The sequence below is a fragment of the Silene latifolia genome, chromosome 11 (assembly GCF_048544455.1).
Source record: "Silene latifolia isolate original U9 population chromosome 11, ASM4854445v1, whole genome shotgun sequence".
NCBI classification, from domain to species: Eukaryota; Viridiplantae; Streptophyta; class Magnoliopsida; order Caryophyllales; family Caryophyllaceae; genus Silene; species Silene latifolia.
In genome coordinates, this window is record NC_133536.1 from 18,254,866 (window position 1) to 18,273,872 (window position 19,007).

A 19,007-nucleotide genomic window follows, 5' to 3' on the forward strand; every position below is an offset into this window, starting at 1 on the left:
ACCAATGGCAACCCTCACTCCACACCTATGGTATCTAAGTCCAAATTGGACAAGGATGAGAAAGGTAAGAGCATTAGCGAAAAGGTGTATCGAGGTATGATTGGATCGCTTCTCTATTTGACCGCAAGTCGTCCCGACATTCTTTTTAGTGTTTGTTTATGTGCTAGATTCCAATCAAATCCGAAAGAATCTCACTTTAAAGCCGTTAAACGCATTCTTCGATATTTGATTGGAACACAAGATCTTTATTTGTGGTACCCCTTACATTGTCCCTTTGATCTTATAGGATATTCCGATGCGGACTATGCGGGTTGTAGCGTCGATCGAAAGAGTACATCCGGAATTGCAACGTTCTTGGGTCCGTGCTTAGTCTCATGGGGCTCAAAGAAACAAAACACGGTTGCTCTTTCAACGGCCGAAAGTGAATACGTTAGTGCCGCTCATTGTTGCTCACAACTCCTATGGGTAAAACAACAACTTCTCGACTTTGGTATTATTTATGACTCCGTTCCCATTTTATGTGATAATACGAGTGCGATAAATATATCAAAAAATCCTATTCAACATTCTAAGACCAAACACATTGAAATTCGTCACCATTTTATTCGTGATCATGTAGAAAAAGGACATGTTGAACTTATTTTTTGCAAAACCGAAGATCAAATTGCCGACATATTTACTAAACCACTTGCAAGAGAACAATTTGAAAAACTTAGGTTACAAATTGGCTTAATTAATTGCATGTAATTTTTATGTGAATTAAACTAATCCCTCATATGATTGACTAGAACGGGTTTGCTATCTTTTATTCTAGTTTATTCATTCCATGTTATGTCCGTAATCGATAAACCATGTGTGTGCTTAATAATCACTCAACCGCATGTCTAGTCTTCTGTTTAATGGTACCTACCCTATTGAATGAGGACACCTCCCCTCTCAAATCAACCCGAAAACCAACCATTTCACCCACCTTCAAATAGATGTCTCTTACTCTTCAAATCGCTCAAAATCCTTCATTTTTAATACCCAAAGACCTCACCCTTTCACATTCAATTCACTTATGTTGCAAAGGTCTATGTGAAACAAAGAACCAAACAATTACATGTTCTACATATGCATCAAAAGATGATTGAGAAGTTGGTTGGAAAAATGGAGAATGAAAAAAAAAAAAAAAAAAAAAAAAAAAAAAAAAAGGTGGAAAGAAATGGGAAGATAATATGGGGATGTCAAAATGATTGTAATTATTGGAAAATATATAGAAGCATTGAGGATGAATTTCTTGAAGAAAATAGTAAGGCGAAAAATTGGGGGAAGTAGAAAGGAAAGCAACGTGTGTATGCATTGTTGCTATGCTCACAGATCAAAGTAGAAAAGAAAGCAACAGTGTATGCAACTGTTGCTATGCTCAAAGGTCGAGATCAAATTTGTCAAAAAAAAAAAATTCATGATATGAAAGCAAAATACAAGAAGTTGATGATTCTCTTATCACAAAGTCCAATGCAACAGTTGAGATCACTGTAACTCAAGCCTTCTTTGTCAAACCTCAACCATTTTGAAATCCTTTTCGTTATTCAAAAAAAAAAAAAAAAAAAAAAAAAAAAAAAAAAAAAAAAACTTCCACACCCTAAATTTGCTCATACTCAAACTTGTCTTTGCCTTAAACCTCTCGTCCCTCTCTCATTATCATTCGGTGGTGTACTAATTAAACTATGGTTTAGCCTTGTTGAACTTTGCGTTTAAACTCATGTTTAAACCGTTGCTTTGTGTTGACCTTGTTATTATGATGCAACTATGGTTGTCTTTCATGTGACGTCTCATGCATGATTATTCTGTGTCCGGGGGTAGCCTCTTATCGGTTTGATGATGTCAAGAGGGGGAAAAGGGAAATTCATGTTCTTATTACTTGTTTGTTGATTAATCTCTTGTTTTGTGGTAGACTAAGTATGTTAATGATATTGCTCTAGGATTTGTGACCTCATAAGTTTAACTCCCTAATTCTACCTTCATGATTATTTTTTGGACTAACCATTTGAGGGGGAACTTTTTGGAACATTCATTTTATAAGGCTTGTCATCATCAAAGGGGGAATTTGTTAGAACACATTTGTTGATGATGACATGCCTATGTTTAACCATGTTTTAAGATGTTCCATTTCAGGATTTAGTCCTCTTCCCCAATCAAGAATTAATCAATGTTCAAGGTCAAGAAGTGTTGATGAAGCTACCCAAGAATTGTGTTGTAATTAAGAGTCATTGATGTAAGGGTAAGAGAGTATAGTACTAAGGCAACAGATAAGCAAGACCGTTGTTGAATAACATCACATTTACTAAGGCAACAACAAATGGACCGTTGCTTCAACTCGTGTCACTTGGAAGAAGTCTTCATTTTCAAAATATTCATATTTCGAAAATACTAACTTCTATTTTGAAATACAAATTTCTGATATTTGAATCTTGTAAAAGGTTATTGTTTAAGAAAAGGATATTCTATTGGCATCTTTCAAAAGGTCTTAACTCAAAGTGGCAATATTTTTTATCATGACTTTTAGAAAGAAGAACTTGTTTCTTTCCAAATTTGTTTCTCTAAAATGTCCTCACTTGATTGTCCATCTTACCTTGACTGATTTTCAAAGGCCCTTTCAAGATAGTAACAAAGCTCCTTTTCTTATTTAACCTTTGGAAGAATGCTCCATTTTGTGCAAACTTGGTTAAGTCAAAATTATTTGTTTTCTACCTCATGTCTTGACCTCTAAACCCTAGTTTGCTTCTCTATAAAAGGAGCACTCCTCTTCTACATTTCCTCAAGACTTTTCCCAGAGAATTTCAAAGTGTTTTGCAAACTTGTTTTTAAGAACTCAAAGTTTTTTACTTCCTTTGCAAAATAATTCTAAGTCTTCCAAAGGGCAACATCTTCACTACCGTTGCCTTAAGTATTACTTTCTCTTGCCTAGAATCGTTTGATCTATAAGTTGTCCTTATCAATTCTTTCATAGAATCAGTTTGAGGAAACTTGATCTTTGTAAACATTCTAGTTAGAGTCTTAAGTTTCTAGACGGAGTAGTCTTGAAACTTGTGTCGCAACCGGAGTAGGTTGTTGGTCCTTTTATTGTAAGTGTTTAAGTAGTCGGAGTAGATCACTTCACTTATTAATAAAAGAAGATTGGACGTAGGCCCTTAGAGTGTTGGCCGAACCAATTCAAAAATATCGTGTTGATCTCTCGTTACTTTTATTTCCGCTGCATTTTTACTACTCGATTGTTAATCCACGTTTTATTTAACAACATCATAATCTTCATTGCTTTTGGTCGATAGCCTTCTCTTATGAGCTAAGACATACAAGCAACAAGATCAATCAACCGTTGCCTTACTGCAATCTTCTTAAACATCGTGATACACTCTTAATGAATCAATATTACTTGATGTATCCATTTGCTCTTCACATTATCAATCAACTTGCTTTAATTCAATAAAGACTAAGTTGAAATTTTTAAAATAGTACCTAATTCACCCGCTCCCCCTCTTAGGTACTTGAATCCTAAACTCTTCAGTTTTCCATTGTCTAATTGCTTATTGATTTGAATATGATCATACACTATCACAAATTATCCAGTGACATAAATAAGATAAACGTAAAATAATTTATACCTATCGACATATTAAATAAAATCTTTATATATCTCAAAGATCGTGTCGAATTGCTATACATATTTTTATAGCTTAGCTAACCGCGAAAGTAGAGATTAACCCCCATAACTTTTACCAAATGTGAGATCAAGCCCCATAAGTTACAAATGTAGCAATTAGGCCCCATAACTTTGACAAAATGTGAAATCCAACCCTATTTTTATTTTTAACAAAAATATATCATTAAATCATTTTATATTTAGACTCATTGTACATAAATTATTTTTAATATTTTAAAAGTATTTATATAATTTATTAATTAACATAGTTTTTAGATAAAATACTTTTACTAGTTCTAATATAATTGATATAAATGTATGAAATTTCTCTACAAATTATAAATTTTATGTAATTCATTCGAATATTTTTTTTTCCCAAAATATATAATTAATTTCATACAATTTATAAATATATAAAAAAATTATTGTACTGATAAATTGTATAAATGGATGAAATTGATTTTTTTTGGTGCAATTTTGGTTAGAAATCAAAAAAATGGATTCAATTTCACTTTTACTCAAAGTTATGGGGCCTAATTGCTACATTTGTAAGTTATGGGGCTTAATCTCACAATTGGTGAAAGTTATGGGGGCTAATCACCACTTTCGCGCTTAACTAACTTACAAAAGCCGCCCAAAAGTCCAAAACTATAGCAAATAAACCATTGTTTAGCACAAAAGTCACAAATTCTCGGTTGCAGGAAATGTTAAAAGTTGTCTTTATTACCACTATATAGTAGTATTTGACACGTTTTAAGCATATAACGGATAATATCCATCATAAACAAGACTTATTGGTTTAGTATAAAGAAAAACTAATACGAGTAGTCAGTATCAAACAAGATCAAGGTCATACTCAAGCTGACCCATAAAATTCAGATATTAAAGGCCCTAAGCTGACGGCAAGGCTGCTACAAAGCAATACCGTTTTGCTCATTGATGATGAAACTTCCTTGTTCAAAGTTCATCTTGGAATCCCAAAATCTAAGTGAAAAGAAAATTCCACCAAAATATAGAGGTTTTTTTTTTCTAATGTGTGTCCCGAGGGCACACGTTAATAACTTATATGTGGAAATAATAACAAGATAATAATCTTATGAGATATCCAACAATAAATTCATTTTTACCATAATGAATGAGATTATCTTGTTATTATTCCACATATAGGTTATTAATGTGTGTCCTTAGGACACACGTTAGAAAAAACCTATAGATAAACTGTATACTACTACTCCCTCCACATCTTATTGTTCTATCCATTTACTTTATACACGGTCTCCTAGGCGACGCTTTGAACGACATTTTAACCACTTATACAGTATTTGTTTCGGTTAAAAATATTTTTTTATGAAAGATTTGTGTATAGCCAATGTAACTATGTAAATATCGTGTTATAAATTACAAAGCGTCTTGCTTGTGACGGACTAATCCCGTCACAAGCTGAAGACCTCTCACAAAAAGGGAGAGGGGACAAGGTGGGGCACCCCCCAATGTACTTCCCTACTCACTTCTCATGGGTATTTTGTGAGAGGAAATGGTATCCGTCACAAGCTTGTGACGGATAACGGCGTCTTCAATGAGATTTTGTGTATAAATTATTATATTTTATGATCAATTTATGGTCAAAGTTTCAATACTTTGATCTCCAAAAAGGTAAATGGGTATAACAATAAGATGTAGAGGGAGTATTACTCTACTTGTAACAATAATAAGGCCCTGTTCTTTTCGACTTAATTTCAGTTCTTATAAGTTCAGTTCAGTTAATTTCAACATTAATAATACTATTCTTATTTTATATTCGTACTGTTATCATTATTATTATATTAATCTATTTAATATTTTTATTATTATATTAATATATATTTTTTATATTACTATCGGTTTTATTATTATTTTTATTATTTTATTTATATTTAATATATTTATTTATTATTATATTATTATTATTAATGGCAATATTAGTAGTATAAAGTATTAATATTTATTATTATTATTTTATATTATTATTATTATTACTTTTATTACTTTTATTACTATTAATATTGTTATATTATATTTATTATTTATTAATATATTCATTTTGATTAATATTATCAATAACATATTTATTATTATTATTATTAATATTATTATTATTATTACTACTATTATTATTGTTTTTATTATTATATTACATATATTATTATTATTATTATTATTATTATTATTATTATTATTATTAATTTTTAAAATTATTTATAATATTTATATTATATTATACTTATCGTATTTATTTTCTAGTTATTATAATTAATATATTGTATTATTTAATATTATATTATTATTAATAATTTTATTATTTATATTACTAATATATTATTTATATTACTATATTTATTATTATATTACTATTTTTTAATATATATTATTATATTATTATTATTATTATTATATTATATTAATATATTAATAATAATGAATAATGAATAATATTGTTATAATATTTATTATTATTAATATTGGTATTAATTTTATTATTATTATAATATTTATTTTTATTTCAGCTCAGTTCAGCTGTATTAAGTTCAGTTCAGCTCCATTGAGTTCAGTTCATTTCAGTTCAGTTCAGTTCAGGCAATTTCAGTCCAAAAGAAAAGGGCTTAGTTGTATGTATAAAACCGTCCTAAGTCAAAGCTTATATTTTAGAATAAAAGAAAAACTTATTAAGAACAATGGTTTGTAACAAAGAAAATCTTATTAATTAACCTACAGTGAATCAGTGATATTCAATTTTAGACTTGGTAAATGGATCAATTAAGCCAGGTTCGAATCGTGTAAATTTGGGTTTGCAAGAGTTTGGGGCTAGTCGAGTCGATTCTTATTACTTCGGGTTCATGTCATTTTCAGGTAAATTATTATCAAATTATTGATAGTTAAAAATCAGTATGCAACAATAAATACTCGGATTGGGTTATATTGGTTCAGATCAATCCCGAGTATTGAGTTCAAGTGTTAGGCTCTCTTTGGTAAAACGAACTGAAAAGGTAGCTGAAACCCGAAAAGGTACTTGGAAACTGAAAAGCTAACTGAAACCTGAAAAACTAGTTGATAAGGTAACTGAAAATTAGGAGCTCATAAGGTGACTGATTATATAAAACATTGTTTGGTAAACTAACTGAAAATGTAGCTTATTTTGGTAAAATAACGTAAAAGGATATAATAATTATTTAAAATATTATAAATTAAAAGGGTAAAAAAGATAATATTACCAAGAATCGGTCACGAAATGTGAAATCTTCTACTGGTAGCGTTTCGATTTCATTTCGAATAAAACTTTTATTTGAAGCAAATAAGCTTATTTTGCCAAACACTTCCAAAAAAAATAAGCTACTCGAAATTTTTATAAAAAAAGCTACTTCAGTCAAAACAGGTATCTAAAATGTCTTACCAAACGGAGCTTTAGGTCTAGTATCCGAGCTAGGTCAATTTTGCAAGTTTATTCAATTTCTCATCAACATCAATTAACTTCTTCCACGGCAAAACTTTTTAAAACAATTACCCTTGGCCTTTTCCCACTACCCTCAACAATTACCGTGGAACAACACAAAACAAGCGTGGAATTAAACAACCACCATTCTTTACTTTGATTTAATAAAGTGGGGGGTGATGTGGACCCCATGCCTGGTCCAATGCTTTGCTGGCTTCAAGCTCTCCATTGTTGGTTTTTAATGGGGTTTGTCTCCTAAAATCTACAAACACCAACACAACATCTCCTCTCATCTCTTCTCTTCTTCCCTTCTCTCAAATCCCTAAAAATTTCAATCAATTTCATTCCAATTTCTTGAATTTCGATATATTTCTAATATTCTATGCATCAAAATCACCAAAAAAGTGATAAAGTTGAAATCTTTTTATTAAAAACAACCCAATTTTCACAATATTAAAAAACCCTTTCATCAAAATTTAATCTTTTTTTGATTTCATGGATCTTTAGATCCAAGGGTAATTTCATACAATCACACCCATTTTTAGTTTAATTTGTTTTTTGGGTTTTTTTCCCTTTGGATCTTTGAGGACTTCCCCCAATTATACAAGGTGATTTTATCTAATTATCTCTACTTTCCACATTTATTTTATTGGTTTGTTAAATTGCGAAACACGAATACTTGTGTAAGGCGGTCTTTGATAACTACTTTTACACTAATATGGGTATTATTTACGCGATATGTGTAAAACCATCTTATACAAGATTAACTGATTGATTACTGAATTGATGATTGTTTTTTAGATGATCTGCTGATTGAATTATTATGGGATACAGTTGAAATTTGGGAATTTTCCCTCTTCTCGATAAATTGGACTTTCTGTATATGTATGGTTTACTAAATAACTGTCTTTTTTCCCAAAAAACTCTAGATAAATTGGACTTTTTTTTTTTTATTAATTTACTACCCTTTTTCTGAAATATTGCTGGGGTTTAATTTTGGGTGATGTTATTCTTGTCTAAGGTGGCCTTACACAAGAATTTGTATAAAACGGGTTTGTGAATCCGTTTTACACTATATTCTTATAAAACCGTCTCACAAAAGACTAATTGATATATTATATTTTCATGGTGTTTTTGGTATTGTTTCAGGGAGATATATAACTGGGTTTCTGAGCTCAGTCCTTAATTCATATTGTTGGGTACAATACATGTTGAAATTCTAAGCTTGTGTTAGGTTTTATGTTGTAGTGAATGCAATTTGTGCAAGAGTGAATTGGAGAAAAAAGTTGTTTGTTTGGTATGCAATATCAAATGTGGGGAATTAGGAGGGTGGTTTGGTTGAGATGAGATATGCTATCAGGATTCATGAATTTTTTGAAGGCCTGTTTGTGGCCGATTTCGGATCCTTCAGTCCATGCTGGTTCGGATTCGAGTGGGCGTCAGGAAGGACTTTTGTGGTATAAGGATACAGGGCAGCATGTTTATGGTGAGTTTTCAATGGCTGTAGTACAAGCCAATAGTTTATTGGAGGATCAAAGCCAGCTTGAGTCAGGAAGCTTGGGTTCGTTTGATTCCGGTCCGTTTGGTACGTTTGTGGGTGTCTATGATGGGCATGGCGGTCCAGAGACATCGCGGTATATTAATGATCATCTGTTTCAGCATCTTCGCAGTAAGTATTTCGAAAGTACTCTCAACTTTTACCGTTCTATGGTTGTAGGTTGGTTTGAAGTTTGAACTAATGAAGTGATTAATATAGTCATCAAGACATTTATGAGTTATCGTGTTCCATTGAAGGGAGATACTAGATAGGAACAAACTAGATTGATAGCCAATGACTCTTTCACTTATGAAATACTAGTTTTCATGCACGGCTTTATGAGACCAGTGAAGTTGCGGACTTTATGACCAACTTTTGACATTCGTGTTCATCCTTTTTGAGGTGGTTTCAGCCCTTGGATTTCTCGCTCATATCTCATTCTAGGATGATATGTGTTGGTATTATTCTAGATAATCAACGCAATTTGCTTTCCGTATTGAAAAAAACTTACGTTTGGGAACACTTCTCCGTGTCTCACTCTTGATAGAAGTTCTTGTGGAATTTTGCCTTGGGCTGGGTCAATGGAAAGAAAAATAAGCACATTTCCAGTTGACAGGGTATAATTGCTTCTTTTGTAGTCTATGTTTTGTTTGGAAATGGTGATTTCAAAATGATCTCTCGGTGCTGTATTCTTGTTTACAAGTCAAAAGAAGAACATAACCAATTCTCATTTGTCTTATAAAAACTATTTTAATTGGCTGGTATGTTTTCCTTTTCAACAAATGTTTCTATATTCTCCGTCACTTGTGTGCGTAGTTTACTCGTCGTGTTTTCCTTTCCTTTCCAGTTTTTCCCTATCTTTTTCTTACCCTTCGTTGGTATTTTCTAACAATGGTTCATGTTAGCCGATCTAGATCATTTTCGGGTTAAGGCCATGTTTTATTCTTCTTCACGAAATGCACTTTCACGCCTCTCCTTACTCAAAAGTCTCAAACTCCTCAACATTCCTGATATGATTTACTCATAAGCTATTTTAAAGTACAAATAATTTAGAATTTGAGAAATGAGATACATGTTTTGATAGTAATTTTGTAAAACAAATCATGCAGGATTTGCTTCAGAACACCAGTGCATTTCTGCTGATGTAATTCGTAAGGCAGTTCAAGCTACTGAAGATGGATTTTTGTCTGTTGTTAGCAAGCAATGGCCAACAAAGCCCCAGATTGCTGCAGTTGGTTCCTGCTGTTTGCTAGGCGTGATAAGTAGTGGGACCCTCTATATTGCAAACCTGGGTGATTCTCGTGCGGTTTTAGGCAGACTAGTGAAGGCAACTGGTGAGATTCTTGCTGTCCAGCTTTCTGCAGAGCACAATGCATGTTTAGAGGAAGTGAGACAGGAATTGCACGCTGCACATCCTGATGATCCACATATTGTTGTGTTAAAACATAATGTTTGGCGTGTAAAGGGTCTTATACAGGTATGTCTTCCGTTCATAATTGAAGTTATTTGCCTTTTCAGTAACTGCCATCAAAGTTAATTGCATAAACTTAGCAATCTACCATGATGTCACAATTTCTCTGGCAAAACAATTGGATCTCAGATTATGTAAAAAAAATACGAGGCCGTGGATAGTTGCATGGAATTACTTTCACTGAGTAAAAAAAAAAGTCCACTTCCATTGTAGCCAGATACGTGCTATTCTTTGGCTTTAGAATTTGATAAAATAAATCAAAATGGCTAGCTCATCTGGCTGCGCTTCTTATGATATGAAGTCGCAATCAGTCGATGCACTTTTGATGCAGTTTTTGATATGGACCATTTGGAGACACCCCGTGTGCTTTAAACAGTGGGCGGGAGCCTTTGCTGCAATGAGATGATGCTGTTGTTATACTTTGTGGACAAAAATCTGTCCAATTTAAGTTTCTGAGTTGTAATTGTTCCCCTGATAAAGTCCCACTGGACTAGAGGAAAGGAATATTTTACTGTAGTAACATAAAAAAAGTATTGTTTCAGCTGTTTCTGTAATTTTTTTTAGTACTCCTATCTAATATATGTCTTAACGATTTCGACTATCCCTTGGATTTAATTGAGTTCTGCCCACATTTGTTTGTTTTCAGCTCATGTCGGTTCACTTTTTCTTTCTTTGATATATTCTGTGGTCATGGTTACTGGAAGTATGACTCTCTGCACCTTCTTGCAGTGAAACACGGCTGATATGGTTAATATGTTTATCAGAATTAGGCATTTTCTTTATTATTTATCAGTATTCCGACGTCTATAGGAGACTTGCATCGAAAGTGAGGTAGGGGCAGTCTTTTGACTGTCATAACCAAAAGTCTACTCAAAATTACCCTTGTATGAAAACAGTAAGCCTGTACGCTACTTCATAAAAGAAAAAAAAATAACATGGGGATTTACATGCTCTCCTCGTATTGTCCATTACATTCCGAATCCAAAACAGTAGTACAAAGTTTATACTCCCTCTGTCCCGGTCATTTGTTGTCCTTTTCCATTTTTGGGTGTCTCAGTCATTTGTTGTCCTTTCTATTTTAAGAATGAACTTGATAAATAATTTGATCATTCACACTCAATTTATTCCACTTGTCATTTAGCTATTGGCCCTCTCCTCTTTCCTTGGTCTTCGTGCCAAAACCAAAGGACAACAAATGACCGGGACGGAGGGAGTATTTGGCTACATCTTAAATGTTTGATTCAGTCTAGACATGTTTCATGTTTGTTCTGATCTTTCTTGGATGCAACTATATGTGCTCTTCTCGGACATAATTCATGGTTTCTTTTCCCCCTCTATTAGCTCAAACAAATTCACTGTTCTAAAGAGTTTTTACTGACCAGATTTCAAGATCCATTGGAGATGTATATTTAAAGAAAGGCGAGTACAACCGAGAACCTTTATACAGCAAGTTTCGTCTACGAGATCCTATCAAAAGACCGATACTAAGCTCAGAGCCAGCAATTGCAGTTCAGGAACTGCAGCCACATGATCAATTTGTAATATTTGCTTCTGATGGATTGTGGGAGCACCTCAGCAATCAGGAAGCCGTTGATATTGTGCAAAGCAATCCACGTAATGTAAGATTCTCAATGCCATTTGTCATATATCTAAGGCATGTATAGTGTAGTTTCATGTTCCATATAACCTGGTAAAGCGCCTTGATCATGCTCCAATTGCTCTAAGCCCACCAGGGCAGGAATACCTCATTTACCCTGTCGGTGGTTTTTAGATTGAAAAGCAACATTAAGGTCTCATTCTTGCATGTTACGATATATACGAGTACTTTTTCTTTGTTGAATCAATACCTCAATAAGTTTTGAGGTAACTGTTTAATTATTCTCTTAAATGTTCATCAACCTCCAAGGCAACTTCTCGTATCCTGTACATATAGTTACACATTATTCATTATTTATCACTTTTGCGACTTTTTCCGTATTTTAAATTTTTAACTATGCATTTAGTTTATTCTCATTCCTTTCCAGTTGTGAATATATAACTACATATCAAGTTGTTGCACTTGTATTTTAGCTTCATGACTGTTTCACTAAGAGTGAGTTGTCCATTTTGCTTTCATGTATTTAAGTTCTATATCTCACATTTGACAGGGAAGTGCCAGAAAGTTGATAAAAACCGCGTTACAAGAAGCAGCTAAGAAGCGAGAAATGAGATATTCAGACTTGAAGAAAATAGACCGTGGTGTCCGCCGTCATTTCCATGACGATATCACCGTAATAGTCGTGTTCCTGGACTCAAATCTCGTGAGCCGAGCCACCAGTGGGCCAAAGGGCCCAAATGTATCCATCCGAGGTGGTGGAATAACACTACCGGCAAAAACTCTCGCCCCTTCGTGAGGGACCGAGCTGCTTTTATTGGTGATCTGTCACTATGTGTATAATGCTCTTCAGATAACCCGACACCTTTTTAAAAGGGATGAAACAAGGAGGGGGTGGTCCGATGTATGCAGTAGATCCTTTAATTTGGAAACAACTGTGCATCAGAACCTCAAGTGATAGTTACGATAAGTTAATTTTCTCTAATGACTCGTATCTTTTGTTTCAATGATTTTCCACTTACTTTTTCCGTATCTATTTGTCAAAATTCTATTATTCTCTTTTTGAGGGTTTTTCTTTAGGCCCATTGTAAAAAAAAAAAAAAATGAAAAGAAATGATAAAAGAAAACTGCCGATGTTGGCTATAAGTTCTTTAGAATCGAAAACACTTCCCCTTCCGCAAACAGAAGTTGCATTTCTGAAACAGGTTTTGCATTTTGGACTTTAGCTCTTCTGTAGTTACACTATGCTTCCGAACACATTAGGTTGTACTCCGTAACTAGCAACCTAACCAAGCATTTTTATGTCTTTGGTCGGGTTATCATTATTGATTATGATGTCTTCGATATTAAATGATATATCAACTTGTCACATTGAAATAGCTGTTCTAATTGTTGACATTGTTGGTATCGCGTATGAATGTATGATTAAGATGGTCATGATGGGGATGTTGTATGAAGCTTTTTGTGATACTGTCTGATTTTTGGATTTCGATTGAGGTTGAGACTTGAGAGTTGTGCGGCTCCTTTACCGAAATGTGTTTTCTGGACCTTGAAGGCGACTTTTTGCCTTTTTCTGATTTCTTTTGCGGAAGGAGGTAAATGATGATCAAGTATGGAAGGAAGGTACAGTCACGATGTGTAAATTGTTATGATATCATTTTGGTTCGGCTGGTTTTAGTTCCTAAATTGTTGATTTATGCGGTTTTTGTACTAGTGCGGTGCCTTGTGTTTTCGTGTTCATTTTGGCTGCATCTCGGCCTTTGCCCTTAAATAGTTACCTATGGTGGGATACTAAGTTGGTTCAGTCCGATAAACTTCGCTACATTCCATTCAGAATTCTGGGATCTTAGATTCGACGTTCTAGCTTAATTTGATGTCTCAAGTTTGAGCACCGGGAGGAAGTCCGGGAGACTAGGAGTGGAGTTCCTTTGCTCCTAGTTAGCTCAAAATTAGACTGAGCTGGACGTTGCAAAAATGGAAAAAAACATTTAGAGGCCTGGCTTGTGGTTAGAGCAACCATGGTGTTGTGATATGTACGGTTCATAGTTTGACCCAGAGGCCGAAACACTATCATATACTCCGCTACTGTAATGTCTATGTTCTACGCTACTGAGTTGGCTTCTCAAAGCGTGTTCCTCGATCTATGCTACTGAAATGTCTTCTGCTACCTCTTTTACGGGGTTATCTACTCTCGACCTTGCTAGTGTCCAGTTAAATAACCATCCCGTTTCATTCTGATCTTTTAATGCTTAGAAAAATAGCGAAATGTGGTTTGGGATGAACTCATAATCAGAATTCAGAAGGGACTCAACTACTCAAGTGAGTCTACCTCAGTGGTGGTGCCACCAAGGCCGGCCATGTTTATCAGTGTGTTTGTTTAATAGTTTCAACTAGAGCGGAAATGCATGTTAAATCTGAAGTTCTGAACAACTGATGCACCAGCAAGGCTAATGGAGTAATGTGTTTAAATTCAATAGCCATGTTCACTTTTTGTATCCCACATGAGTAGATTAAGAGGATGAACTCGCGAGATGGCGCTATATAATAAACGTATTGTTCAGTGTAAAAAGTATCTTTGCGCTTGGGGCAATGACGCAGCTAGTGAGGTATTAACCGAGGCGTGTCAATTGCTGGTTGAAAACTATTTCCAAACCCCCTCTTCGGCCTAGGCTCGTCCTTGGCCGTTGAGAATTTCTGGAAGGGCTCCCTTGTCGGAGGGTAAAGCCTTACAATTCTTAGTACTAAAGTTTTCTCTTAACTAGTCTCAGGATTAAGGGCCTTAAGAGCATTCGCAAAGATGAGGCTCCTCATATTTTTTATTTCCTTTTCTTATTCGTCCATCTCATTTTTCACTAACTTTTTCATTTACCTTCCCCATTTCATAACTACATTTATGCCACAATGGAGTTCCCCAATTCACACATAAAAATTTGGGAACCTCCTCAAAAGTAGAGTTGTTCATGGGTCATACCGCCCAATAACCCGACCCATCCGGCCCTTATTTTTAGCGGGCTTGGACACAAAATTTTCTAAGAAATGGGTTGTAGGCTGGACAAGCCCGGCCTGATTAAGTAAATGGGCCGGACTTGGACACGTGCTTTTCCAAACGGGCCAACCCGCCCGGCCCACTAAAAATATAAGATAATAAGTTTTCAATTTATTTGTGTATATTAATTGTTTTACATTATAAATACTGATTTTTTTTAATGAAAGAATATAAAAGCATATTTTTATTTAATAAAGTCTAACCTAAATCGTTGTCTTTCCAAATATCTCCATGCTAATTAAAATTTGATTGTCTTTCCACTAGGCGCATATATTCAAAACACCACTAATTACCGTGTATTACAAGTTACAATAATGTATACATCAAATCTTTACCTCTATCCTTATATGTATTCCTTCGCTATCCATAATTTCAAATCAAGGAGTCGATTAATTACACAAACAGAAAACATTCACTATTTTAATCTATTAGAATTATAAATTACTCGAATTATAATTATAATTCTGACTGATATGTTGTTAGTCCCACCAAGCATACAGAAGTGCATACAGGAGAGGATATGTAAGATATACTTTATGATTTCGATAATGAAATCAGTCCCAAGATACAATATAGATTTGAATTAATTCAACCCTTTATACAATTAAAAGACGGAATAAAGACTAACCTTGATCTATGTCTTACAGACGCAATCAATTCAATAAGAAGTATAAGACGATTGATTCTCCTCCTTAACCCTTTTCTTTTACTGTTTCTTGATGATGGAGAAGAAACTGCCTTTCACTTTCAATGTACGTATGTTTGTGTATTTTGTCGATGAATCGTTTCTGTGTATGTTTTTTCTATCATGTAGATCCACTTATTTATATAATGAGCTACGTACATTTTCGCAAAAACAAACCCGATCGTACCTTTTCGTGAAAGACGACTTATTAAGGTAAGGTAAGAGGGAATAATAATTCCCGGACTTTAATTACATTAATCGGGACCGATCCATCACGATACCGTCTTTTATATTAAAGTCTCGTAATATTAATGTGAACTTAACTTTTATTAAAACCCGAAACACATAGGCCATACGAATATTATTAATTATTCTAACATTCTCCCACTTGGCCTTTGTGTTGACTTAATGGTTTAATAACTATAATGTGCACTTTCATGTTAAAGTCACTAACTTTCATATCCTTAATCGAAATAGAACTAATTGGATCATGGCGGTCACACGTCATTTACTAATCGACATGATTCTTTCCATGTATCACAAATCAATTCCAAATCTAGGTAAAACTTTAATTTGAGAAGAACATTAATTCTCACAATTAGTCACATGTAATCTAATAACTGTAATGTATACATATACTATAATGATTAACATGTCTATTATAACAGAAACAATACTATAAGTGAATTCTAGATGTCACATTTATTATAAGCATATTAACTTCATAATAACAAGGCCTTTGATACAACACCCATGCGTTCTACATGGCCAATGAACGCCTTGGGTGGTAATCCTTTAGTTAATGGATCTGCCACCATTTTATCCGTTCTTATATGCTCAAATGACACTCTTTGCTTCTGTACCTCCTCTTTGACCGATAAAAACTTTAATTCCATGTGTTTAGCACCCTTGGAGTATTTATCGTTCTTAGAGAAGAAGACGGCTGCAGAATTGTCACAATAAATTCTCAGCGGCTTGGCAATACTATCGACAATCCCAAGTCCCGAGATAAACTTTCGCAACCACAATGCATGAATAGTGGCCTCAAAGCATGCCACAAATTCAGCTTCCATAGTAGAAGTAGCAATGACAGACTGCTTCCCACTTTTCCATGATACTGCCCCTTCAGCTAAAAGGAACAAGTAGCCAAATGTTGATTTTCTACTATCAACACATCCGGCATAATCTGAATCTGAATAACCAATCACCTCAAGATGATTGGATCTCCTATAAGTAAGCATGAGTTCCTTAGTGCCTTGTAAGTACCTAAGGACCTTCTTCGCAGCATTCCAGTGGTCCATCCCGGGATTACTTTGGTACCGACCCAACATTCCAACAGCAAAGCTGATATCTGATCGAGTACATGTCTGAACATAGTTCAAACTCCCAACCACAGATGCATAGGGAATTTTCTCCATTTCTTTTCGTTCCAGTTCATTACGGGGACATTGCATTTTACTAAATTTGTCGCCTTTTTGTATAGGAACTATCCCTGCGGAGCATTCATTCATTCTATATCTCTCTAAAACTTTGTCAATGTAAGCTTTCTGAGACAACCCTAACAGTCCTTGTGATCTATTACGGAAAATTTCAATTCCGATCACATAGGATGCCTCCCCCATATCTTTCATTTCAAAGTTTTTAGATAGATATTTCTTTACATCATGCAACATGCCTAGATCATTCGCGGCTAGCAAAATATCGTCAACATATAAGACTAAAATAACAAATTTGCTCCTACTGATCTTAATGTAGATACACCGATCAACGATAATCTCTACAAATCCATATGACGTGATGGTATCATTAAACTTTAAATACCATTGTCTAGAAGCTTGTTTTAGTCCATATATCGACTTCCTCAGCCTACACACCTTATCTTCATTACCCGGGGATGCAAATCCCTCAGGTTGGTCCATATATACTTCTTCCTCAAGCTCACCGTTTAGAAAAGCGGTCTTTACATCCATTTGGTGAAGCTCTAGATCATAATGAGCTACCAAAGCCAAGACAATTCTTAAAGAATCTTTCTTTGACACCGGAGAGAAAGTTTCTTTATAGTCAATGTCATCTTTCTGAGTGAAACCTTTGGCAACAAGTCGAGCCTTATATCTTTCAATGTTACCTTTAGAATCCCTTTTGGTCTTATAGACCCATTTCGACCCAACGGCCTTAGAACCCTCAGGTAACACTACTAAGTCCCATACTTTGTTGTCATCCATAGATTTTATCTCCTCTTTCATGGCAATTAACCACTTTTCAGAATTATCACTTTCCATGGCTTTACGGAATGAGACGGGATCCTCACTAATGCTCAAGTCACATTCAACGTTATATGTCTCGTAGTCATCTGGGATGGCTGATCTTCTTTCTCTTATAGATCGCCTTAATTGTTCCTCTGGAACATTGACTACCCTCCTTCGCCTTACAGGTTGCCTTGACTGTTCACATGACATATTATTCTCCCCTTGAATTGTGACTTGATCGTCATTGTTATTGTCATTTTGTGGGTCTTGTATTTCATTTCGTTGTTATCCCATTATGTCATTTGACTGTGACGACACGATTGGTACAACAATTTCACGTGCAACTTCAGGAGAAGAAACTTCAACCTGAATTTCTTTAATGTCCACTTTTCGTGGTTCAATGCTCCCACTAGTTTGACCGTTCTCAATGAATCTAACATTTCCAGTCTCTACTATTCTCGTACTGTGATTAGGACAGTAAAATCTATACCCTTTTGACTTTTCAGGATAGCCAATGAAATAACCACTGACTGTCCTAGGATCTAGCTTCTTTTCATTTGGGTTATACAACCTTACTTCAGCTGGGCAACCCCAAACTCGAAGATGTCTTAAACTCGGTTTCCTTCCCGTCCACGGTTCATAAGGAGTCTTAGGAACTGCTTTACTAGGAACCCGATTTAAAACATAGGTTGCTGTCTTTAATGCATAAATCCATAGTGAAAGAGGTAAAGAACAATTACTTAACATGCTCCTAACCATTTCCATTAAAGTACGGTTCCGCCTTTCAGCAACACCGTTCTGCTGAGGTGTACCGGGCATTGTATATTGTGCACAAATACCCCTACTTTCAAGTAACTTTGCAAATGGACAAGGACATTGTCCATTTTCAGTAAACCTTCCATAAAACTCACCACCTCTATCCGATCTCACAATTTTCACTTTCTTTTCTAGCTGCCTTTCCACCTCATTTATGAATATCTCAAGGACATCCACGGAATGAGCCTTTTCATGCAACAAATAAGTGAAACCATACCGCGAGAAATCATCTATAAAAGTGATAAAGTACTTTTCACCACTCCAAGATGAAGTGTCAAAAGGTCCACAAATGTCGGTGTGTATAATTTCTAAAAGTTGAGAGCTTCTTGTAGCTGATTTCTTTACTGTATGTTTAGTCTGCTTACCTTTAATGCAGTCTACACACACATCTAAGTCACTAAAATCCAATTGAGGTAGAATTTCATCTTTTACCAACCTCGTTAACCTTTCTTTGGATATGTGAC

At 34.6% G+C, this 19,007-nt stretch overlaps 1 protein-coding gene and 1 non-coding gene across 3 annotated transcripts; both read left to right on the forward strand.

The window, feature by feature from the left end:
* The first annotated feature begins 7,340 nt into the window (after nt 1-7,340).
* LOC141611270 (putative protein phosphatase 2C 28) lies at nt 7,341-12,896 on the forward strand. 2 transcript variants are annotated; one of them, XM_074429773.1, is made up of 5 exons: nt 7,341-7,756; nt 8,298-8,817; nt 9,795-10,162; nt 11,539-11,775; nt 12,304-12,896. In XM_074429773.1, exons 2-5 carry the CDS (start codon nt 8,499-8,501, stop codon nt 12,547-12,549), a joined length of 1,170 nt encoding a protein of 389 aa, XP_074285874.1. In that variant the 5' UTR covers nt 7,341-7,756; nt 8,298-8,498; the 3' UTR covers nt 12,550-12,896. The 2 variants fall into 2 exon arrangements, with proteins under 2 accessions (XP_074285874.1, XP_074285875.1); XM_074429774.1 differs by having other exon boundaries at nt 7,399-7,756; nt 8,397-8,817.
* Nucleotides 12,897-14,321: 1,425 nt separating this feature from the next.
* Nucleotides 14,322-14,463, forward strand: LOC141616507 (U4 spliceosomal RNA). The gene has a single exon (XR_012530853.1). It is a non-coding gene; the product is annotated as a U4 spliceosomal RNA (small nuclear RNA).
* The last annotated feature ends 4,544 nt before the right edge of the window (nt 14,464-19,007 follow it).